This window comes from Apis mellifera, linkage group LG3 (assembly GCF_003254395.2).
Source record: "Apis mellifera strain DH4 linkage group LG3, Amel_HAv3.1, whole genome shotgun sequence".
In the NCBI taxonomy this organism is placed as follows: Eukaryota; Metazoa; Arthropoda; class Insecta; order Hymenoptera; family Apidae; genus Apis; species Apis mellifera.
This window is the reverse complement of record NC_037640.1, coordinates 6286200-6311602: the sequence shown is the minus strand read 5'-3', so window position 1 is coordinate 6311602 and position 25403 is coordinate 6286200. Positions and strand designations below refer to the sequence as shown.

Genomic DNA, 25403 nt, shown 5'->3' with positions numbered 1-25403 from the left:
AGAGATTCAAAAGAACACTTTCTGTCTACGAACAAAGGAGAAAAAGCGTGCATCTTGATTCTTATTATTTCTAAATAACTCTAAGTTTTTTTCTCTCCTTTTTATCGCGCCTCAGCTATAATTAGAACGTTAAATCGACTTTGTGTGTTGTTCGCTCTAATCTACTTCCTATTTTTCATACGAAACGAATGAATTATCACGACACGACGACACGTCCGTTCGATCCACGTGTAAATCGAAGATGCATTCGAATGCAACTTTTTCTCATGGCCGCGTGGAGCGAGGCAGCTTGCCGGCTGTAATTAATCCTCGATTCGCGGTGTTGCGTAAACCGCGTGCGCGAGAGCGAGAGAAAGAGGCGGAGGAAAAATGGGGAGATGAAAAAGCGGCGAGATAGCGATCGCGCTTTTCTGCCGCGTTTGCGTGAATCGATCGATTAAAATGGTCCGCGTGCCAACGGGTGACATAATCCGGCACGCATTGGGTCGGCCGATTAGAAATCCGTGAGTGTTGCTTTAATTGACGTGATTACATTTACGAGCAACTCGTCAACATGACCGTTCTTAAATGAACGTGACACGTGCCGGGCAGGTGTGTGTTTTCCATCTAGAACGGCGCGCAAGCAGAATTGCGCGTTCCACACGTTCGAAGCGGTCGAAGTCAGTTCCGGAACGTAGATCGGCTACGTGCTTTTTGCGCTTTGTTGATCGACAATTCGTGGAATAGTTAGAGGAATTTGTAGGCCGGAGTTATGGATGAATAGCTAATGCTCTTACTCCGAACGATACTGCTTCTTATAATTGTATTTATTAGAGAGATAAGTACGTGACCAGGAATTCGATCGGAATTCGCTTTTTTCTCCAGATACCTAGATGCGAGAGATCCGTTTGTTTATCGCGGTTTATACGGTATTTCACATATGCGAGGAATTGGATTCAACAAAAGTATACATATATATGTATATATTTTAAGGAACGGCGAATGTTGAGAAGAATTGTAGAGATAATTAAAAATGGTATTCGATCGATAATTAAGAAATTACCATATCGGCTGTACCCGCTGTAAACTTGGTTGCGTGTCCCGCTTACTTGAGTAGCACGGTTCTTATGACAGTCTGTGACGAGTTTCTTGATCACACGTACACCCGATCCTCCTTCCGTGGATTATTCAGTACACGCAACGTAATTATTCAATTTCCTCGTTTTGTAACATAGTTAAATATATTTCTTTCGTAACTTGGCTTCGTGTGAGTCGTTTCAAAAAATTTGTATTTTTTTAAAAAGAAAGACGATTTGTCTTTTCGGATTTAAATCGGAGAAAGATTATACTTGAAACAGTTCACGATCTTCGCGTTCGATTAAAAAAAAAAGAAGAAGAAGAAGAAAGAGAATTACGTAACGTAACGCTTAATATTTTTCCAGGTGGCTGTCAGAAGTTCAGGCTGAAAGTGCGAACAGTACTGATTGGCAGCAGCATGCTCGCGATATAGCGTTCAAGCATCAACGATCTTCTCCCTAAAGTTACTCTGCCATGTTGCTTAGGTAAGATCAATTATATAAGATTATATATCATATTTCGAAACGCAACTCGAGTTTTTTTCCCTACTATCATGCGACTTTCTCGTGTTTGAACCGTGTAAACACTCGTTGAAAACTTCATATTTGCAAATATCTTGGAAACACAAATAAGTAATCTTCTGTCGAGCTTCGGCAGGAGGAAGTGTTTGGCTTGTAACCCGTTCTAAGCTTAACCCTTAAGCGATGAATAATCGTAGATGAAATCGCTTAAAATATATCCTCGCGCAATTATATTTAAATTTTTTAGATAGAGAAATTCGTTATCGCGAAAATAAAGGGTTTTCCAATCGATCTGTGTAAACAAGCTCGATCGAAAGCTCGTACTTCATCGTTATCTTGGCAACGCGATAGACGTGCGGTCTTTTTTCTCCTCTCTCTCTCTCTCTCTCTCTCTCTCTCTCTCTCTCTTCGTCCTCGCGTATCTAAAACGTGTCGACGACGACGACGACGACGAGGATGAGGACGAAGAATGGTGTTAGCCGTTTGAATCGTTGCAATTATAGAGAGGCGCGCGATTCAATATCGCGGCGAGGAACGACACTGCGGCAGATATTCTAAATGCGTGTTATCGTTTGTTGGCGTACTATTTTAACGTGTTATCTCAGTCCACGTCCGCCATGGAACCGCAAACACGCCCGTTCGCTCTCTCCGTCCGCGTGCTCGCTTTGAGACGAGCGCATTTCAACGCTCGCGCCATCGTTGTATATATATATATATATATATATGTATATATATATATTTATGTATCGGTGCGTACAACAAGCGAGTGCAACAGACGATCCCTGCTGCAGAGAAGGAGCGAGGCTGATATTCAGATGCAAACAGGGGTGGAGGCAGCGCGACGGAAGCCGCATGTTATTGCAGTTAATCGCCGCGAATTTTGTTTATCTTGCAGTTAAAACCGTTCCTTCTTCTTCTTCTTCTTTTTCTCTCCCTAGAATCGTTGTATGGATGGTGAAATTTCGGGAATTGTTGATCGGGAGGAAAAAAGTATGACAATTCGCGAGTTGCTCTCGATCGTATTGAATCTCGGTTAGAAAAAAAGTATGAGAGCAACTGTCGAATGAGAAATTTAATAAACAAATGTGAAAGGATCCAGTGTACGAAGATACGTTATACGTATACGGATATAAATGGTTATAATTCGATAAAATTCCTCTCTCTCCTCACCCCCTGCCCCAATCCACGCGTTTACCGAGGCGTAATTACAAGCTGACGTTGCTATAAATTCGTATCCTCCGCGGTATCGGTTACGATTGCACAGGGTTAACGCCTTCTCCGCGGCTGCAATTATGCGCCTGGAAACCTACTAATCTTCTAACATGCTCGTAGCATCCGTGAAACGGAACTATCTAATCTTGGAGCGGGACGGTTCGAGGCGAAAGAGAGAATTTATCGCGCCTCGGCCCCGGCGGCGGGGATAGGATAAACCTTGGGGAAGAAAACGAATCGATCCCCCTCGATAATATAATATCGCGCGCAATAAACCTTCCTTCCTTCCTTCCTTCCCGCTTTGAATAAACCTGTAGAATCCGGGCGGGCCGGTGATTCAACCGCTTCTTCTTCTTTTAGCCATGAATGGCACCGCATTGTTCCGCGCTTCCGTGTGATGCACGCACACGCGCGCGAGGCGTCGGGGCGTGCGCGGCCGCCGCAACACTTCTGCGCGCGACAGAATTCTGCAGAAGTAGCCGTCGTGTGTGTTTTCCCCGCGCACAATGTTCGTGACTGGTTTTATCGCCGGCGGGGCCCTTCGCCGCGGCTCGTCGCCACTACGAACCTACTGCAACGAGCCTCGTTGGGCGGCGGTGATTGCGCGAAAATCACGCGTCTCCCCATTTATTTCCCGCTTTTCCACCGAATTGCAGTCGAAGGGGATCGATCGTCGAAGAGTTCGATCACCTCTTTCACGATTGTCTTTCGTTATTTTCTAACGCGTTCGCAGGAATCGAAGTGAGGATTGGCAAGTGTTATCCTTCTTTTTTATCGTAACTTTTCTATAGAATAATTGTAACTGCGTTTTTTCGATTTTCCATCGAATTGGAATCGGATCGATCGTCGAAGAGTTCGATCACCTCTTTCACGATTGCCTTTCGTTATTTTCTAACGCGTTCGCAGGAATCGAGATGAGGTCTCGATTGATTGGCAAGTGTTATCCTTCTTTTTTATCGTAACTTTTCTATATAATAATTGCAACTGCGTTTTTTCGATTTTCCATCGAATTGGAATCGGGGATCGATCGTCGAAGAGTTCGATCACCTCTTTCACGATTGTCTTTCGTTATTTTCTAACGCGTTCGCAGGAATCGAGGATTGGCAAGTGTTATCCTTCTTTTTTATCGTAACTTTTCTATATGATAATTGTAACTGCGTTTTTTCGATTTTCCATCGAATTGGAATCGGGGATCGATCGTCGAAGAGTTCGATCACCTCTTTCACGATTGCCTTTCGTTATTTTCTAACGCGTTCGCAGGAATCAAGGTCTCGATCGATTGGCAAGTGTTATCCTTCTTTTTTATCATTTTTTAACTTTTCTATGGAATAATTGTAACTGCGTTTTTACGATTTTCCATAGATAGTAGAAGCAAAGTGTCGATCGTAAAAATCGAGAATATTTGGAAGAGTTCGATCACCTTAGAAGTTTGTTCGACCCTAACCTTTCGTCTGAGAATGGCGTAATTGGCGTAGTCACGAATGCGTTTCGCGATATAACGACATAACGATGCTAACATTCGACATTTTTCTTTTTTTTATCACGTTCCCGGCCACGTGAGTTTCGCCGGTGATATTTATCGCAAGAAAAACTCGAGAAAAAAAAAATGATAATAGTCTTACGAAGCTCGAGTACCCAATGTTGATAATATGATTATTCGAAACGGTCGAGTGTTGTAATCGTAATCGTCCCGCGATTTCTTTCTACTCTCTCGTAGAAAGCGGATTGAGCTGCAAACGGCAGTTTTGTGCAACTTTTGCGTAGCTCTTCGGACAATTTAAAATTTTCAATTTTACAAGATTTACGCGTTGGACCGAGAGAAGATAGATTCAAAAAGCTCGAGTTTACATTTATTACATTTAAAAGGGCTTTGATAGAAATAGAATAGAAATTTCATTGATACGCCTCGATCAATTAAATCACCGATTATATTTGAATTATAAAGTAAACATCTCCGTGTACGCTCGTCACCGTTAAATACGGCGTGGAAACTGCGAAATAATGTGTTTGCTCGCCAGTTCGGTAGTAATAACATTGCGGTCTATGACTGGAAGAGGGAAATAGTGTCTCGCCGTGTTATAAAGTTACACAGGCCGATCGCGGTAACGCGATACACTGCATCGGTACGAGGAACAGTAGTTAGGGATCTTACTTAAGGAGGAGGAGCGGGTGGCTCCCGGAGGAAAAGAGGAAAAAATAATGCGGCAGCGGTGAAAACGGCATTGGATCGGCCATCGTACGTCACCGTACGTCGATGATATATGGCCGCTGTTAAAACCCAGCGTAAAAATCTCCTTCTTTGGGTCGTTCCGTCTCTTCTTAATATATACTTTTCTCTCTCTCTCTTTTTTCCCCCCCTTTGTTCCTCGATCTCGTGGATTTCCGATACGATGGCCTATTTTCAAACACGTGGAGCGATACACGAGAACTTGTTCAGCTTGAGCGTTTACATTCCATTGATAACGACCAATCGATCATTTCGTATACACGAATATTATACATTCGTTGAAGCGAAGTGTGTAGAGAGAAAGAAAGAAGGAATTGGGTTTTTGCGCGTTTGAGATTCAAGGTGATTTTTTTTTCCTCTTATTTCTCCCTTTCAGAGTTTGATTCTCTAATTTCTAAGTGAAATTCATCCCGCTCGCGGCTCACGATAAGATTGAGATCCGATGCTTGCGGTGGCTATATCGTATTTCCCAATACACGTATGCTTATTCTTAGACGCTGGAAAATCCTTGTAAATCGCTATAAATTATAACCACGGAACGAAATCGCGAACGCGTCTCACGTCTCTTCTATTCCATCGCGACGACAATCGGATGAATGGAAATCTTCACCGATTCGCTCGAATCGGCCACGAATTTCACTTCGAGCAGAGTTTTCGCGAAATATCTACTTTCTCTTATCCTTTAACCCGTGGATCCCCGGCGGAAATAATTCTTAAACGTTTCTTAATTGTTCCACCTTTCTACTTTGATTTATATCTGCTACGTGTATTTATTTATTTATTCTTTCTTTCTTTTTTAAACAACGCAGAGCTTATAGAATTTTAATTTCAACATTTCAAAAACTATTAATTTAAAGTCCCTTTAATTTTCTACGATATATGTTTTATTTCCAAACTCTTTCGATCTACGACGAGTTATGTACTCGAAATTTTCCGAAAAAAATAGAATAACCCTATTTTGTTGAAAAGTCATCTCGCTCTTCAAAAATTGTTCCTAATCTCAATCTTCGCATTTATCTATATTTTCATCAACAGCGAATAATCGAAAATTAATAAAACGGATGACTTTGACGAACAAATCTCTCCTTCCATTCTTCCTTGTTGAAGCTTCAACTATCTCTCAACTATACAGTTGTACGATACAGGTACGGCTGACAGGCGGAGGTTGAGGAGGAAGGGAGGAGGAGCTCCAGCCATGGAAGCTCTATTAATAGATTTTTCCAGTTATCGCCGAGAGCCGATTCCAAGTAGGTACCCGCGGTGTTATCTCTCGCGCTGTCAATCAATTCGACTCGTTAGAGGCCGCGATCCATCTGTCGGCCGCTCTTGTTCCATCCGTCCATTCGATGAAATCAGCTAGTAATTAATCAGGAAAAAAGTATTCGACCCGTTCGCCACGTCACGATCGCTGCCCGCGTTTAATCATATTCGTCAATCCGCCTCTCACACTCACTGGCGTTACACGTGTTTTAATCCAATTACAAGACACTGTGTTCTGAACTCGCTTCCGCTGTTATCCGATCCGTTTGAGAAAATGACATATTTAGATCGCGGTTTCCTCGAGCAATTGTTTGCGCGCCATGATTTTCCTTCTTGTTTCGTGTCAACCTTTCCTATTATATTCTTTTTTAAGATCGATGCGATATTTCGTTTCATTTTCATTAGATTGGGTTAATAGAATAAATTTTCTTAAATTTAGATTCGTTTGTGTTGGATTGGTTAAGGTTTAAAACTTTTTCGAAATTATCAACTCTAGTTAATTAAAAAACAAATGTTTTAATTATAGTAGATGTTATTCGGGAGAAGTTGTATTTTTTTTCGAATATGTAATTACAATTGTTATAAGTTTAAAGTAGCTTAAAGGAAACTATCGTTAGATATTTATATTAGGAGAAGCACTTGGCACGTCGAATCGCGTTTCACAGAAATTTCACAGATATGATTAGAATTTTATTCGGAGTAACGATATTTCGATTAATTTAACAAGCGTTTTCGAAGCACTGGTTGATAAGTCGAGATGCAAATGGTGTGGCTGAGCGAGCGAGCAAGTTTTAAATATGCAAGAGTATGTACGAGGATTTTACAGAAATGTAGAAATAAGAACGTGAATCGAGAGTGAAATACATGAATTACAACATTATTTGGTAGATAAGAAGACGAAAGTATTTTTATTCTTAAGATTTTCATACTTATCAGTAGTCTCTTAGGGAAAAAAAAAAAAATTGATTTTGCATAAGCATCCGCGATTCACTTATAAATATTACATCATCTCATAAATATGTACGTAATGTCGTTTTAGAAGTTCAGTTTCAATACGAAAATAATAATAGCTTTTATAATAGTATTATTATTTACGGCTTGACCCGATACTTTTTTACTCCTGATAGAAAAAGTTTTTATTATCTTCGGTTGTTATTTCGTCTGCGGAGATTAACGAACGAAACTTCGTCTGCAGTTTGTGTTTAAAAAAAAAAAAAAAGAAGAAGAAGAAGAAGGATTTTAAGTTTATCGGAAGTTTCATTGATAGCAAAAGGCGATACTGCTGCTCTGAAAAAAGTAACCGTACAGAATCGTGTTTCAGGGAACGAAGAGAATCAATTTCGTTTAATTTTTTTTTTTTTTCCAAATTTACGATACGAAATATTTTTCATCCTTCATCGAACGATCTCTGGATCATTTGTATCCGTCAATATCTCGACGAATTATGAAATATTTATTTCATGATCAAGTTCATCCTCGTCCTAATCAAATATATTAAAAATATATATCTACAAAAGTGAAAATCCCTGTTTCGAAGAGATTCAAGAACGAAACTCGTATCATGTTTTCACAATTATCAAATATCGATAAGGAACTCGTCTCGAAAAAACTGTTCAATTCAACCCTTAATCAAACCCATCCATCCTACAACCGGCCGATTCCATCATCGATCATCACATCCATGAATCACTTCGTATTATTACACTCGAAGCAAGTGTGACCAAAGCCAATCGAGTTGGTTCATTTCCAACCAGTTTCATTTCCGAATCCTCTATCACGGGAAAACGGTGTGAATCGAGCAAGGCTCGAGGTTGGGAGAAAGAGGAGCAGCAGTAGCAGGATCTCCGCCAACTTTCGTTTCTCCATGGCGCGAAGCCGCCTCTTATTACGACTCGACTCGAGTCGATTCCGGGTCGCGTTGAATAGGGGGAATTTACGGAGCGCTGCGAGTTTGGACGCGTGCCAGCCAAGCAACGGCCAAAAAACGAAAACGTCCGCGTGCGTGCGATTCCGCGCAACATCCGCGCAAGTAGGTCGTCACAGCCGTGTATCCTGTGAAGTGAAATTAAAGAAAATACAAGCTAGTGAAGAGAGAGAGAGAGAGGCAGGCGACGTATGGCCCAGGGCCAACTATTTCGCGGTGTACACGAAATGTGTTTACGCCCGCTTCCGTTTAGACACGCTCTCTAAGTCTAAATCACTTCGCCGTTTTCCCACTGCGTAAACTGCGAATTTTACTTTGACTCATCGTCCGCTTTTACAATCGTTCTCGCGTTCTCGATAACGGGAACGATTAAATCCGGTTCACGATTTATCGGCGGCGGAGTTATTATGGATCCGCGGCGCTAGGGCGAAGAAAGTTATGATATTGACGTTTAGGCGAGTTTGCCGAGCGAGGGGAGATTGGATTGGGGGACGTAAGGGGAGGATTGGATGATAAATCTGTACCATTTGGCTCGGTCGAGCATATGTTACACGGATGAATTTGTCGTTTACGCGCTCTCCAAGGTGGATGATTTATTTTTCTTTTTTTTTTTTTTTTTTTGGAAGCGAGAGAGAAATCTGGAATGGAAATATCGTTCGAGAATTTTTGTCTTCTTTTGGAAGAAATTAAAAATAGATATATAATATAATATAATAATATATATAGTGTATTGTGATATTCATCTTCTCGAACGTGCTTTTTCTTCGCGTTTCGTTTCTCGACAAAGTCTTTTTTTCTTACGTTGCGAAAAGAGGAATGAGAACTCGATCGATCAAATTACAAATTAATTGCTATCCATACTAAGCTATTTTTTATAGTTTTTCCTTAGCGACTTTTTTGCGACTTCGACCTTCAGCATTAGCCGACGCACAATCACTTTCAATGGTTAACGATACGATAAATCGTCCGTTTCATAACCGAGCGTAATTTTTTTTTTTTTTTCAAACTTGCGAACAATAATTTTTTTTTTTCCTTCTTTCTTTCTTTTTTTTTTTTTTTTTATAAAAACTGAGTCACCGGTGTGACGATAATTTTCGCGTAATCATCGGGAACCGATAAACTAACCGGTGCCCGTCCACCGTTGCTCGATTTATTATTATTCCGAGTAGCGTCGCGTTTCTTTGCAAGCAAGAAGGAAGAAGCGTTCGATGTTTAGTCTGACATCTCGAATCGAAGACAATCGCCGCCGTCCGATGTCTCCTCCCCCGCTGTAAATAAATCGATTTAACGTGGACGTGGATACAATGGTGTTAACGAATAACACCAGAATTGAACACCACCCTCTTCTTCCCTCCCTTACGATTGTTTTGGCGGGGAGCCAAACCATTGCCAACCGATCCTACGCGTATACGCGCGGTCGTCCAAATATCGAATCCTTTCCTTTGTCTCGGAAGTGGACGACACGAGGCAAAGCGAATCTCATTCGAGAGAGAGATTCGGACGAGACCGAATTTCTAAAACGATCGCTTTCTGCGATCGAGAACAAATACGTTGATCCGCGCATGATCGCCACGTGCATTCGATGCTTGTATACAGTCGGGTCGAAAAATAAGCGTTAACCTCGCGTTGAAGAAAAAAAAGAATAAATAAATAAATAAATAAACAAAGTAATAAAAAATATAAAAATTTTTTTTTGAAAGATCAACGATCGTGAGTTTCTTCTGAAAGATATTTCGGGAATCTTTTTTTTTTTTTAGCAATAATCGATGTAGTACGTTTCGGAAAAAAAGAGTGTGGAGAATTATCGAAAAGGAGACGATTAATTATAAATAAGTATTGTGAATGTATGTTGTAAATATTTAACAACTATTTTGTACAGTTTCGTATAAACGAAACGAGATTGCAAAATAGGTGTTTTCCAACGAGACAATGATCGTACATAAATCAAATAATAATAATTTCTTGGAGATAATATCGTAAACACATTTAAACATGCGTTTACGATATGTTCGCATCAGGATCATGTGACACTGTTTAAAAAAAGTGAGAAATATGAATGATAGAAAGAATAAATCAATCTTCTATTAATATAACGGACGCTTTATATTACGAAAGAAACAATATTGTTATGCGATGAGGGAATTAATTCGCATCATTTATGGACTTGGCATCTATTATATACTTCGATATACGAGCGTATACGTGTTACACGCTCGTTCATTCATCGAATTATTCTATCGAATATCGTATACGTGTAAATCGATTTAACGTTTATTTATTTATTTATTTATTTCTCCGTTTTATACACAATTTTACACGCAATTGATCTTTGCCGGGACTGTACTTTCCATCGAGCAAAGTTCACGTGTCGGACGAAAGCCAATCTCGTTAATTCTCACTGAAAGTCATTTCTCACTATTTTTAACGATTGTATTCGTCGCGGGAAATATTCCACACCCGTAATTTTTCACACCTCGCGGATTTTTCCAGATCGTCCGCGATAATCCGCGTTTATTAATCCGCAAACCTGATTCCTTTCGGGGGAGAAAAGTTGATCGTCCGGATAGCGATGAGATGAAAATTAGGCGGCCACAATTAGACAGACTATTCATGGAAAACTCAAAAATTTTTTAAAAAAAGCTGCATGATGCGAGATAATTTTTTAAGGAGTCCGGACAAGACCGATTTGAACTGTTTACAAATACTTTGATAAACGTGGGTAAACACTTTAATAAAACGATACTCTTTGAGCGAAGATTAAAAGGGGAGAGGGGAGGTGGATAAATTCTGATTTTGATTAGTTTCCTGTTTTCTTGCGTGATTAAATCGTTGAAAGGGAATGCGTTTAATATATCAATGTTAAAAGGATGAAAATTATCCACATCCTCGAACAGGTTGACAACTACCTATGACTACCCTATTACTCTATTCTTAAAATTCGAAACTAGATTGTATACGCAAAAAAAAAAAAAAATTGAAACACGAGACGAACTCTTATGAGTAGTAATCGAATCCCATAAAGTAAATTTTTTGCATTGGATTTTAATTGAACTCGTCAGTAATTACATAGTGGACTCGATCCCATCGCTAGCTGGTTGGTAAGCGTAGCATAAATTTTGTGCTACATGCGGATTTTTTTCGTCTCGGTCGTCAAGCTGGCCAAGCTCGATAGACCGGTGAGGCGAACTTTTTGCACCTGACTTTCCGATTCGTGAGTAATTACATACTGAACGCGATCCTATCAATAGCTCTCGGGTAGCCGATGATATAAATTTCGTGCTGAATTTTAACTCCACTTTGTTAATCTTTGAACGAGATCGCGCATGCCGGTAAACATTGCATTTTTGGAATCGCAAATAATTACCGTACTACCGAACGTGATTCTATTAATAAACTGTGCAAGCATAAATTTTCATTTCACGTTGAGATAATTCTCCAAGGTTTTGCTTTAAATTTATCTTTTATTATCTTTGCAAAAGGTCGCGGAATAATAATCCAGGCCAGATGAACTGAATTTTGTTTTTCAAAAACAACACGAATAATTGCGCGATGGTCGAATCCCATCAACAGCTTTATTAACGTAATAACAAACGTAATAACAATATATAAATTTTGCTCCCGGATTTATCCCGGAATAAACTCCCCCGACGAGGAACGTTTTCAAAACTTTTCAACTTCGTTACGCGTGATCCCATCCCGATGGTTGTCGTGACAGAAGGCATAAATTTTGCGCGTAAATTACGAATCGAGACTGTGGCCAGTCTCCTCCGGGGCGAGGTCGTCGAACGATAAGCCGAACGAAACGTGCATCGTCAAATTTGTTTTGCAGATCAGATTTTTAGACTCGTGACTTTTTCGACGCGATCTCCTCCTCCTCCTTCTCCTCCTCCTCCTCATCACTGGCCGTTAGCATAAACGTTGCATAAATTTTTTCATGGTGAAATTATCTATTCGCCCGTCCCTGGGACGATAGGCCGGTTTATTAAACCGATCGTTTATGCTAACGGCGAAACAAAAATTTCTACTATGTCTTCTACGCGCCCCTCCACGTCCTGCCCCAACTACTCGCCTCCAGGTCCGTAGCCGCCAACTCGTTAACCCGGTATATATAATGTAATCCCTCTCGTCTCTCTCTCTCTTATTATCGCCGATCTCTCTCTTCCGCGAAGGAAGGGACGGGCGCCGATCGTCGCCGATTCGAGCATAAAGCGGATCGAATCGGGGCATCGATTAATGCACGTATTAATTCAACGCGTGGTATCGCTTCGAATGTGATGCAACGACATTTTTTTTTTCTTCTCTCTCTCTCTCTCTCTGTCGCTCATCGCGTTGCGCGTAAAAATAACGACGTCTATTTTTAGCGTTCATTAAAGCTCACGTGACATTTCCATCGTTATCGGACTCAGTTGTCGGACTTTCCTGGCGCAATTTATTTGCGGTTACATTACATTACAGGCCGTGTTATAAAAGAGAAAAAAAATCTACGTAACGTGTAACAATATTTATTCCGGAATGGGAAAAAATGATAATATTAGTATTAGTCAGATGGAATGATCGTAATTCGATCGATCTTCCCTCCTCTTCGTTTATTATCTTATATATATATATAAGTTTTTTTTTCCCTTTCTCGAGGAATGCTAAACTTTTCTTCCTCTTCTTCTTCTTCTTTTTTTATCCATTACTTCTATTAATAGATTCTATTAATAACGATATAAATATACTTTTTTTTTTCCTTTGCCTGCGTTTTGATCATATCGTGCGTGAGAAATCTTCCTTCGTTGTTTCTTTTTCTAATCTCTCCTTCATCTTTGATCGATCCACGTCTCGATAAGATTTCTCGTCTAAATTAATTCGAGATTTTCTTCGATCGATCTCGTCCTACGATTTTAATTTTAATATTATTTTTCGAATAATATAATCTAATCTCCACGAGGTTTCGAATCGCGAGGAGATTGGAAGGGAATTTTTTCGACGTAATAAGAATCACGAATTACGAATTCGTCCACCGATCGACCTAAGCGTTGCAACATTTTAGCCCACAGCTTATCACCGACACGCACCGCCGATTAATTTATTTCGCGATCCTCGTTGTAATTCGTTACATCCTCGGCCGCTATCCGCCGTTTTTCATCGCGATTGCATAATTAATCGAGCGAATTAACAGAGCGACGAGGAGAAGAAGCTAGCAATTAGAGATCTTTTTATTTCCCTCCCGGATCTATCCCCCTCTTCCCTCTCTCTCTCTCTTTCAAACTTCGCCTCTCGTTCTCTCGAACCGACCATTAATACTTTTAATTCTTACAGACACCTCCATCCTGTACAGAAGAGAGACGGATGGAGGTAGGAGGGCACAGTTTGGATGATCGTTTTTCTTTCTTTCGTTGGGCAGTGACCGTTTCGGTATCCGTTTCACGTCGAATTCGCGCGAAAACGGGGGAGAAGGAGGAGAGGAGTGGTGGGGGCCCGCGTTGCTTATCGCGATTCGCGCGGCCAAGAATGTGTCGAGCTTAACGAGATTAACGTTAACACGGAACGGAAATACTCGTCAATTAGTGTCGGCGACGAATAGAATGTTGAACACCGCTTTATTTAATGTATTCCCGTATGAAGCACTAATTAAACCGGCTAAGCGGCCGGAGCAAAGTTACGAGATTCTAGTAATTTACACCTGTGCTGAAGCGAGGATAATGGGGGGATATATAGTTGGAATAATATAGCGTAAACCCGTTTAAAAAGGATTTATTTGTTCGTCGAGTAAGTAAGAGTTGGAGTTTTTCCTTCTTCCTCTTCTTCTTTCTAAAGATAGAGATTGGAATGTTTTTTTTTTTAGAAATTATGCAAGGAGAGGAAGCTCGAACGAGCCAATCGACCCACAATCGCGAGTCGCGGGAATAGAAATCATTAATTTCAAATTTTACTTGCGAATCGTCGAAGAAATCTCTTATATTTGGTAAAGTAGTTGTTGTTGGTAAACTAGAATTTTTCCAATATTTCTTTCTTCTCCTGGTTAGAAAAATTTGCCAGAGATGGATCGAATCGAAATATATCACACCCTGGGGAAGAAGATCATCATTAATAGAGTGATTCTCCCCGGTCGAAGGCAGCGTGGGTCACATTTCTTCGTTGGGAATTAAGTTTAATAGTACAGTGAGTCACGAGAGTAGTCAGCACGAGCGAAAGACTGTTTAACTTATTCCTCCATCGATGGACAATTGTGACGGATATAGAGAGATTGTAGAATCGTAGTAAACGATATACTCGGTGTGGTATCCTGTGGTGACCATTGGAGCCACACCCCTGAACAGTTTACAGTAGTAATGTGATATATTATATCGACATGAAACACTCTAATGTACTGTGTAGCTGCGATAATGACAATGCCCACGCGTGCACATCTCGTACAACGTGTATGCATATCGTTCTTCAATTACCCCTTGTAACACGATACACTGTAGAGACGAGGAGGCGCTTTAGAACCCGTATTACGCGTATCACGTGTAGAGAACAACACTGTTGTACAGGCGGCGAGCGTGTCCCGATCGAATAGAGAAGTGTTCTCTCTTCTCTTTCGACGAGAAGTGTTCCAGTTTCCGTCGAGTTTTCATTCCGATCGTTGAAATTTCGTTCGATATTTATAGAGACGATCTCAGTGTTTTCTTGATCTTTCTTTCTCTCTTTCTCTTCTTTCCTTTCGTATTCATAAATTAATTAACACGCACGCGTAATGAAAAGAGGAAGAAAGATTTAAAGAGTCGATATAATTTCACTGAGGTGACTAGCTGTGTTGGATTTGCGTTATCCAATTTTTTTTTCCTCTTGCGAGCCCCCTTTCGCAATATTCAAATTAGTTACGTCTTTGCGCGCGTATATATAAAGCGAAGAAAATGGAAAAAGAAAAAAAAATGAATATGGTCACAATATGCAGTGTGACTAACGACACTGTTTTCGAGTTAATTAACAAGAGGGTCACTCAGATATCCTTGTAGAATATGATAATGTAATTATATTGAAGTAAATAAGTGGTGAAGATCATTAACTGGAAATGACAGCGGCGATATCTAGAATAACTCGAGGGGGCCGTAATTTACAGGTAATTTAAATTAAAGAAAATATTCTTTAACGATCGACGTTATGAAATCAGAATTTTTTTTTTTTTTTTTTTCAAATTATCAAAATTTATTCATTTTCTCGCTTATTTAAATTCCATCTAATCTAATCATCCCCGATAATACGTTACAATTTTAAAAAATTTTTAAAAATTTGACCTCACAGTAAATTACCTTTCGCATTATTAAATCTCGGTAGCCGGAAATTTTATTATCGATCCAAGTATTCGACTCGATAAATAGATAATCGAATTAAAAAAAAAAAAAAAAGAAGTCTCCATTTCAGGTGCTTTGTACGTGTCACCGTATATTCGATTCTCGCGGCAACAATTACCGCGATCCAATTGAAGAAAACCAGACTCGACGTGTTTCAGCCCCGATATCCTTCGAGAGGCATCGGGCAACAAGGATCCATTCTATTTCCGTCGTGATCTCGTTCCCGCGGACTCGTTAATGGTATCGGACTGGTCCTCTTTTCTAGCCCGGTTTTCCACTACCTTTTTCGCAAACTTGAACCCGGTTACGGCTCGCGAAACGGGCGGAATCGGGTGCAGGAAGCGCGCGAATCGGCGGTGCCGGTTGGGCTATGCGTGAGGCACGCGTTTACGCAATGGAAGCAGGGTCAACACTCGCGGTGCATATCGTTTCAGATAAACAGTGATAACTCTCCTTTCGAGAGCGTTCGCTGTTCGTCTATCGCGACACTTTTTTTGCTTAAGAATCGATCAGCTGATCGAACCTTTTTTTTCCTTTCCTTTTTCAAATCCTTGCGATTTTGGGAATTTTTAATAAAATAGAGGGAAGGAAGATTTATTGCGCGATCTGTTATAATTGTTGTAATTTTAAGGAATTAAAAATTAAAACGTTTCGAGCGTTGTAAGTATCGGCCCAATCGAATTTCGACGGGAAAGTTAAAAATTTAAAATTCTCTCGGGCTGGTAATAATATCGTACGATAAAACGAGGACAAAAAAAGATAATTTCGCCGAACGTTTGGAATACGTATCGGAGTTATCGGAGCGAAGCCACTTATCTCAGGTAACCATAAGCGACGTCATTGACAAATAACGTATGCTCTTCCATGGACGCTTGCTATTCTTAGAACTTTATCGCGGGCCGAATTTACTTTACGTATCAGGCCCGCGTTAAAAAGATCCTGTTTGCTTTCTCGGCCCATGGGAGTGTAACGGTCTCGAGAGGCGAGAATAAAATTCGACTGGAACGAGTGCTCGCGTGGCAAGGATTTTTCGATCCACTTTTAAACGCGTAATTATTTCTTTCGATGCAAGAAAGAAAAGTTTGTGCCTACGAAGGTTTATTTTAATTTTTCTAAGACAATTGCAATGCGATGTATGTTTGAAAAAAGGCAAAAAGGAATTGAAGGGTTAAGAAAATTTGACTAGAAAATTATATTAATTGATAATTTACTGAAGATGATACATTTTTCTTTCTTTTGCAAATTTTCTTTAATAGTTTCTAGGTTTTTAAATAATTTACCAATTTTTCATTCTATCGATCTAATTATTATTTCTTTTAGATTAATTTTTTAAAATTTTTGCCACTCTGCAACGTGTATTCGATGAACGTACGTTTTGTCAAAAACGGTTTAAAAGCTCGTTTATCTTTATTTTCACGACACGACACGATTTAAGAAACGGCAAGATCTTTGCCAAATGACGATTATACTAATTTCAATTATTCCCCCAGATATTTAATCTCCTGTTACTAATCGCGTGTTAAAAGTTATCCGGCAAATTAACACAATAATCAAGCAAACGTAAACGTGGAAAAAAAATATTGAAACAAATATCGCGAATTTTAAAAATATTCAATTCGAACGAGGACAATTAGCAATCGGCAATTAGCGGATCGAGCGATTTGGAAAATTTCACGGAACGGTTTTCGGTGGGCCGCGTTACTAGAAACCGACTTGAATCCGATCCACGCGTGTTAAACGAGCTAATTAGATCGCCCAACAACGCCTGAAAATAAATAGCACCGCGCTGACGCGTCGCTCGTGGAAACTGTCCACTTCCACTTGTTCGACGTCGTCGTGGCTTATAACGCGGTTTATAACGCGCCTCGATGCGTCCGTCGGCTTATCGTTAATTGAAAAAGCCTCGACGGGGTCACGATCCTGTCCACGCTTCTCTATCCCATCGTCGCGCGATAAAAATCGTCGGGGAGAAAGCGCGCGTTACACGTCTCGCGAATGATACATCGACGAAAGCCGAGCCGAGCGCGCTCGTCGCAGGCAAAAAAAAAAAAAAAAAAGCATAATAACGCGAGGCCTCGAAGGAACGCGAGGGAAAATATTTACCTGTTGGGATTACCTGTTACCTTGGAAAATTCTTTTCTTGAAAATTAAAGAAAAAACTCCTCTCTAACGATTTGCTCTTCTAGCGTTTCGTAACGCGAAAGAAAGTAAAATCTAGAGAAATTTCTAATATAATTTAGATATCCTTTCTATAATTGTATATACGATCTCTCTGTATTTTCTTCTCTCGAGAAGAAGAAAAAAAAAATCAATACGTAATTTGTAAAAAATTTTCAAGTAGACAATAATATCCGAGTCGTGTTAAAAGTGAATAGGAAATAAAGAAACAAGAGTTAAATCACATAATAATAGCGGATAAGCATTTTTGTCGCGACAGGATTTCCCGTCCCCGCTACGGGAATCGCTCATCGCGTTCGTGAATTGGTCACCTGTGGCTCGCCAAGGTGACTCGTCGCCCCTTTTCCCGCCCGTTAAATATAAATCCGCGCAGCCGGTCACTTTCACCGGCCGGCCATAATTAAATCTCGGCTTAGAAACGAACGACGTTGGAAAGCCTGTACACGAAGCCGGCCCACAGCCCGCTTCGTGAATGACACCATGCATCAACCGAGGGGAGAAGAAGAAGACGTCTTTATTGTCGTGGCGCGTCGAGGGCTTCTAGAGTAGTGGGCTGCTGGCCGTGTTGTAGCAGGCAGCCACCGCGCTCTCTCTCTCTCTCTCTCTTTCTCGTAGGCGAGAAAGAGAGAGAGTCGCTCGTTCGTTCGTCGCGTTACGTAATTGCAACAGGTGTGTCCCTCTCGATGCCCAGCCACGTGTTTTCCACGGCCGTTCCTTCGCTTCGACGCGGAATCGTTCCGCTGCGACGATTGCGTGTATTTTCTCTCTCTCTCTTTTCACCTTCCGATTGAATCGATCGTTGCGAAATTCTTCGCTTGCTCGTTTAATGGAACGCGTTGCATCTCGCAAGATTGGGAGGAGAAGAGAATAGCGAAGGTGTTGATTCTCGAGCAAATCGAGATTTGTGTTACGATGACAAATGATTAGGTGATTTGTGAACTCGTAATAAGCGAACTCTTTTTAGTTTTCAGTGAAAGTTCGTGTTTCGGATAGTAATCTCTCGAAAGGGTAATTGTTTTTCCTCCTTGAATGGATTTATCGATTGAGAAGTTGGTTCGCGAGATTTTCGTTGGCAAGGCGAATTATAGGCAGATTTTTCAACAATTATCCGAGCGAGTTGTATCTAAGGTCGGGGAGAGGAAGAAGGGGACGTTTAGATTTTTCTTGTTAACGGAACGAATAAAGCGGTCTTGGAAAGCGACCTTCCTCGAAACTGTTTTTCCAGGAACGTTTCCGTGAAACAATGGGACAGCTTGATTCCGCATGCTTCCCCGACGAAGCTTCTTCGCTATTGAGCGCGTACGGCGAATACGATTACGAGCCGATATACGAGCTCTCTCGAGACGATATATAATAATAAACAGGAATCATTCATGAATCGGATCCGCATGCAATCGCTCGCGCTGTTTCCAGTCCTTCGACTCGTTGCTGACGTAATGTTTCCTGGAGATCATTGATATCCGATCGGGAAGATAACGACTCGACGCGCAGCAGATTCTTCCGTGACTCATTTTTTTTCTAACCTGGAATCTGGGAGCAAGGTCGCGGAATATATGAACGGTGGAGGGAGGGCGGATGATTAACGTCGGATGACACGTACGATTCTCGAGATTTTTATCTCGAGAAGGAGGAAAATTAATCCGCGGGGGGAGGCGGAGTGGACACGTTTTCGATGGCGTAATAAAAACGTTTGCGAACGTTTTGAGAAACGAAGGAGCTATTTTTTTATTTTTTTTTTTTGGGTGGATATCAGTTGTTGTTATTATTAGTATTATTAGCTCGACGCGCACGGCACACGCAATGACTCAGACGAATAAGTGGAGACGAGTGATAAGTAGCGGGGAAGATAGCGTCGAAATGACACTTCTAAGTACGGGCACTTATATCTAATTGCGTGGTTCAGTACGAATTTTTCGTACCGCTGGCAAGATAAGTGGCTAAAAATATATCGCACGAGTGGTGTACGATCATCGGTCTCGTTACATATCTGCTCTATCTGCTCATCGAGAAGCGTGTAAGATTACGAAGTTAGGATCTTCGAGTATGCGATATCCTTTCGATTCTTCAACGCGCACATCGAATTAATCGAAACTATTACTCTACTTGCAAGAATATAAGCGAAATATAGAACAAACGATATTCCTTCGTTACTTCATCCTTGGCAAGGGACAGAAAAGTATCGAGGCCTCCAAGATCTTATATACAGTCGTTTCAACAGCTATTAAATACGGAAGAACCGATCTTTTCCTCGATCAGAGACGATTTATAATATAATAAGAGTTAACACGTTCGGTGAATTGGAGAAATGATATTCGCGGACATGGAATAATGGAAAAAATTTGGGATTGCAGGTGAGCGGGAGGGAGGCGGTGCTGACCGGTGGCGGCGGCGGCCATGCGCCCCGGCCCGCCAGTACAGCCGAGCCGCCGCAGGCCTCCCCGTCGCCAGGAAGTCCCTCAGGAACGCAATCGACGGCACCGGGTGGATCAGCCGCAACCGGTGCGGCCACGCTCGTGCGGGAACAGATCACGGGCCCTGCTGGTGTTGCTGCTGCTGGCCAGCAGCCCTCTGGTCCTGGGCCTGGCCGAGCCGCCAGGGTTGCCCGGGGCCGAGTGGCAGCAGGCACTACTCTCCAGGCAGACTTACCCGAAATCCACCGTAACCAGGGCCATCCAGCCGAGGAAACAGCAGAATCTTACCATTGGATACCTCACGGCCATCAAAGGCGGCCTGAAAGATCGCCAGGGCCTTGCCATCTCCGGTGCCTTCTCCATGGCCCTTGACGAGGTGAGTTCTTCCTCCTTTTCCTTTTAACCTACCTTCTATATTTTATATTTTATACGAGGACTATAATAAATTTTCACATCAACGTTTCGATCATATTTCGAAAACGATCCCGTACCACGCGCACGATAGGTTTATCTAAACCTACATTCCATTCCGAGCTAAATATAACTCGCCTCGTTAATTCGCCGCTCATCCGCGCAGATATATTATACACCGTGAATGGAACACGCGTCCTCCTCAAAAACAAGGTCCCTCCCTCTCCATCTAACCGAAACACGCTCGTCACTTTCCACGTGTTGCGTGCGGACACGTGGAAATCGATTGAGGTTCAGAGAGAGAGAGAGAGTGGTCCCTAATTACGGTAGCCAGGGTTCCCAAAGTTCCCACGTAGGCCGCGGCGAATCCGTAAGGCCCCGATATCGCGGGCCCCTGTCTCGGCCGTTTTTTCCCGCGGGCGGTTCCAGCGGCAGCCTCGCGTTCCTCCGGTCTGGAAGGGTCGATAATTCATTGGAGGATCGGCGCGCGCGGTCGCGGGACGCCCGCTCGCTCTCGCGCGCGCGCGCGCTCCAGGGACCGTGAGATCGTTTTCGGAGGGCCGGGTAAAGAGAAGAAAAAGAGAAAGGTGCGCGCGGCTGCAGCGGGAGCCGCAACGTGCCGAGTGACCCGCCATCTCTCCCGCCCCGGAGAGATGCCGATTCGTGCGAGGGTTTAAAAATACAAGACCGGCATTATTCGCCGGTCCGCCCACGCGTCCAAACTCCGCTCTCGCAACCGTGAGAAGAATTCGCTCGCGATCGAGAAACCTTCTCCTCCCCCCTTCCCCCCCTTTTTATCCTCCTCCAACCCCGCTTTCTCATCTTTCTCATCTTTCGCCCCTCCACCTCCTCATCGCTCCTCTCGAACGTGTTCGCGTTCCTTCTCCCTTTTTGTACCACGAAACCAGCCGCGGCTCTATACACGCGCGCGCCGTTTCGCAACCTGCAACCGTGGCGGGCGCGTAAGGGAAGGGCCTGCGAGAAACCTGTGGGAATCGTCGAAATAACCGATGGTATCGCGGGGAGGGAGGGGGACCAGCGAGTATCCGGTTCTACTTGGAAATAACAAGTTACGTCAAAGATGGATCGCGGTTACGCCGATAATTATTCGGGTATATTTCTGGTATCTCACCGTTCCGATTCGTTCCTTTCCCCCCTCCCGCCACTTTTCTCTCGGCCCCGTGAGGGTCACGTGCGCGGGTCACGGAGGATTTTCTATCCTACGGATTGCGTGGATATTTCTTTTTTTTTCCAAGGATAATAAGAATCCTTTTGTTTTCTTATTTATAGAAAAATGGACGAACGATTTCTTTTGATTTTCGATGCCGTATATCGTATATCGTGTGGATTGCGTGGATATTTTCTTTTTTTTTCAAGGATAATAAGAATCCTTTTGTTTTCTTATTTATAGAAAAATGGACGAACGATTTCTTTTGATTTTATACGATGCCGTATATCGTGTACGTTAAAGTTGCAGGTATTTTCGATGTAGGAGAAAGAAAGTAATAGGTGAAATTGAACGAAATCTGAGATGGGAATCGAAGATAGATACGTAGGAGCTCGACGCGCGTGTAGGAAACGAGATTTGGCCGCGATTTTATTTATGCAGTTGGACGCAAGAGTAAGTGTCGGCCTCGTTGCTCGTTACTTTGGGGACCAAAGGTTGCCTCGTACCGAATGCTGCGTAGATTCGTATTTTTATATCAAAAAAAGAAAGAGAAAAGAAAAAGAAGAAAAGGAAGAGAGAAAGAAAGAAAGCGACGGTGATGAGCGAGGATTTTTAGGTTATTTTCGTGCGCTCCTCGTCAGACATTTTTATTTCTTGTGGCTTGGCTTGGAGCGAGACCGCTTTGCAACGAGGAAATAATTCTATTTTTAGCCGAGGCATGGTGAAAGTTTTTCTTCGTTTGGGCGTTTGCATAGTCGGTATGCAAAGTAATTACGCTCGTTTCTAATATCTCTCCGATCGTATGGCAAAATTACCGATATTGGAGAACAGAGATTAGCTGATTTTCCGATAAATCGTAACGAGGAGAGATATATTTCAAGACTTTCGAGATGATGAACAAATCGTGATTTATTATTTTGAATTTTTGAATCATTTGTTTTAATCGACTTAAACTGAAGAAACTATCTACTCGTAATCGTGTACTTCGAAACTGTAACTAAACGAAATGGTTGGGATTAAATTAAACGGCAACGACGAACATAAATTTTGTCGAAAGCTTCTCCGTTCAAATTGATTAACTTCACTTTCCGTGGAATTAGCGATTAACTTCTTCGTGGGCAAGAGAGAACCTGATATGGGTCAAAATGGGACCCAACCTTGACACGGCTGAGCAAGGGTCAATACCACCTAATCGTCTCTCGCGTAAAACTCGCACCGTCACCATCTTCCCTTAACCTTGATGAATTAATTATTGTACTTAACCAAGCTCCATTAGTTTTTATCCGTTCGAATCGAGGTCGTCGATCAATACGAAACGTTTGATCAATCATTCTTCCATCTCTCGAAAAATCGTTCGACTCCTCAACCCCTCGATCATAAGATCGCATTTTGCATTCGATTAAACTTGCGACACTCGAAAAGAAAAGAAATTGTGGAATTCGCTATGACGCACACCCACGATTCGATAAACTAGTTTCGATATCTTTAAATAGGGGAACGAGATCACGATACGAAATTCGCTTGGTCTCGATGATCATTCACGAGGCTTTTAAGAGCGATTAAGGCGATCGCTCGTGACAGCTGTTGCACATCCGATGAATCATCGGATGCGATTTCACCGATTCAACGGTTTCAAGCTTATTTTGAATTAACATTTCAAAGAGAATATTTATATTTTTTCTCCCTTTTTTTTTTTTTTTTTCGAACCACGAGATTCGAGAGAGAATCGATGGAGAAGCGATGGAAAGGGGAGGGAAAGAGGCCTCGTTGGACCGAATTTGCCGACTTTTACGAGTATTCAAATTAACGGGGGCAGACAACTGGGCGTAATATTCCTCGTCGTCTCGATTTTCTTTATTTTTTCCTTCTTTTTTTCCCTCTCTCGTTTTCCCCGCGGACGAACGAATCGAGCCAAGTCGCTCTCATCGACCCTGAAGGTTGTGGCATTCGGTCGTGCACACAGCCTTCCACGACCGGACGCCCTTCAATTACTCGAAAATAAGCTGATTGGCGAAACCCTGCCAGTGGCATCGTAAGTGGACAGTGTCTGTGGACATTGTTTCGCGCTCGTGTGTCAGACAACTCTCTCTCTCTCTCGAGGGAGAGAACTCTGCTTATGTTTCTCAGCGGAATTGGAACAGTTGTTGTGCGATATTTTTCTTCTTCTTCTTCTTCTCGAATCTTGAGAAATATTGGAATAATATCGAAGGTTTTATACCGACTGTTTCGAAATTTAATTGTAAACGCATCTATACGTTTATGGAGATATGGAAAATCGTAAGATAACTTTTTAATTTACGAGATAAATTGTACAACAAGAGTTCTTTTTTTTCCTACTTTTCATCTCAAAATTCTTTCTTCCTTAAGAATAATTCGTTTCAGCGAATAATAAAGTGTCTCCTCTTCCTCTTCATTTACATTTCTTTTTTTAGTTAAGAGACATGGTGATCGTTGAGGGGCGAGCGAATTCAACTTTCACCCGCGGTCGTTAAAAGAAAAAAACCCTTGGAAGGAGAGGAAAGAATGGTGGGAGCATTATTGTACGCATTCCATCGTACGAATTCGGCGGTCGTCCGAAGGCAGGTGCAAAGTCAGGAATGCGAACCATCCAACGGGAAGAGCAATGATTTTTTATAGCGCCGCCTCGAAACCGCTTTAACGGTTCCTCGGGTTCCGAGTGGAGCCTAACGAAAAAAATTTCGCCGACCCGAGAGTCGTAATAATTCGGCGATATTTCTCTCTCTCTCTCTCTCTTTCTTCCCCGATTTCATCGTGTGTACAACGCCACACGTCGTTTTACGTAACGAGTTGTAATTGATCATGTTCGTCACTCATTCCGAGAGAACAATACTCGCATAATTAAGCCATCGACTCGTTCCTCCGCTTCTCCTCCGCGACGAGTCATGATCTGGATGGTGTGGAAACAAGTAATTATTCGTTCGCTCGACGGAAGTTATTCTTCTTCCTCGGTCATGATTAAAATTAGAATCGACAGGAACAGGGAATAAACTTGAACTAAAACTACTGCAACGATTTGCGATCGAAACGTTGAAAAAGTTACAAAACGTGTAACGATATTTTTGGATCGCATTTTGGGAGGAAATTCCTTTGTTTTTCTCGGAAACGGGTTTTTTTATCGGGAAGGAAAAAAATTTCAAACATTCCGTTTGACGATCTTGTTTGCGCGTTAAATTAGAGGCTTATGGGTAGATGAATTTTTTTTTCTCTCCTTCTTTCCTTTCTTTTTTTTCTTCGAAGTTTAAAATTAGAGGAAGAACGATCGATGTGTAATAAATATTTAATCCAAGCGAGTCTGTACAAATTTATACCGATATAGCGATTGAATTTAAATGGATTTATAGTAGTCTTCATAAATTACGTTTTCGATCATTCTATTAATAATTTATGAACGAGAGCGAGATACAATTTTACGGTGCACAGGTTAAACGCACAACAGCGAAGTAAGAATCGAGAAAAGCGAGCGCGCGAGTATCCGCTATAAAATTCATAAAGGAGAAATGTTTTTATACTCGCCGTCGAACCGGCTTAAATCCATAATTCGCGCGGATATATAATCAAGAATTTTCTCGGAATTCCAGATTAATATATTCCTCTCTCTCTCTCTCTCCCTCATTTTTTAAACAAACCAAGTATTTCCTCTCTATTTATCCCAGTTTTATCTTTAAAAAAAAAAAAGAAAGATGGAATTAAAA

The 25403-nt window shown here is 41.7% G+C and overlaps 1 protein-coding gene across 1 annotated transcript in view; it reads left to right on the top strand.

The window, feature by feature from the left end:
• Positions 1 to 25403, top strand: part of LOC724603 (receptor-type guanylate cyclase Gyc76C-like) — a 65767-nt gene that overhangs the window by 8128 nt on the left and 32236 nt on the right. Inside the window, exons 2-3 of the mRNA XM_016911268.2 lie at positions 1422 to 1541; positions 20052 to 20487. Of these exons, the coding sequence (XP_016766757.2) occupies positions 20095 to 20487 (393 nt within the window). The 5' untranslated portion in view covers positions 1422 to 1541; positions 20052 to 20094. The remainder of the gene's footprint in view (positions 1 to 1421; positions 1542 to 20051; positions 20488 to 25403) is intronic.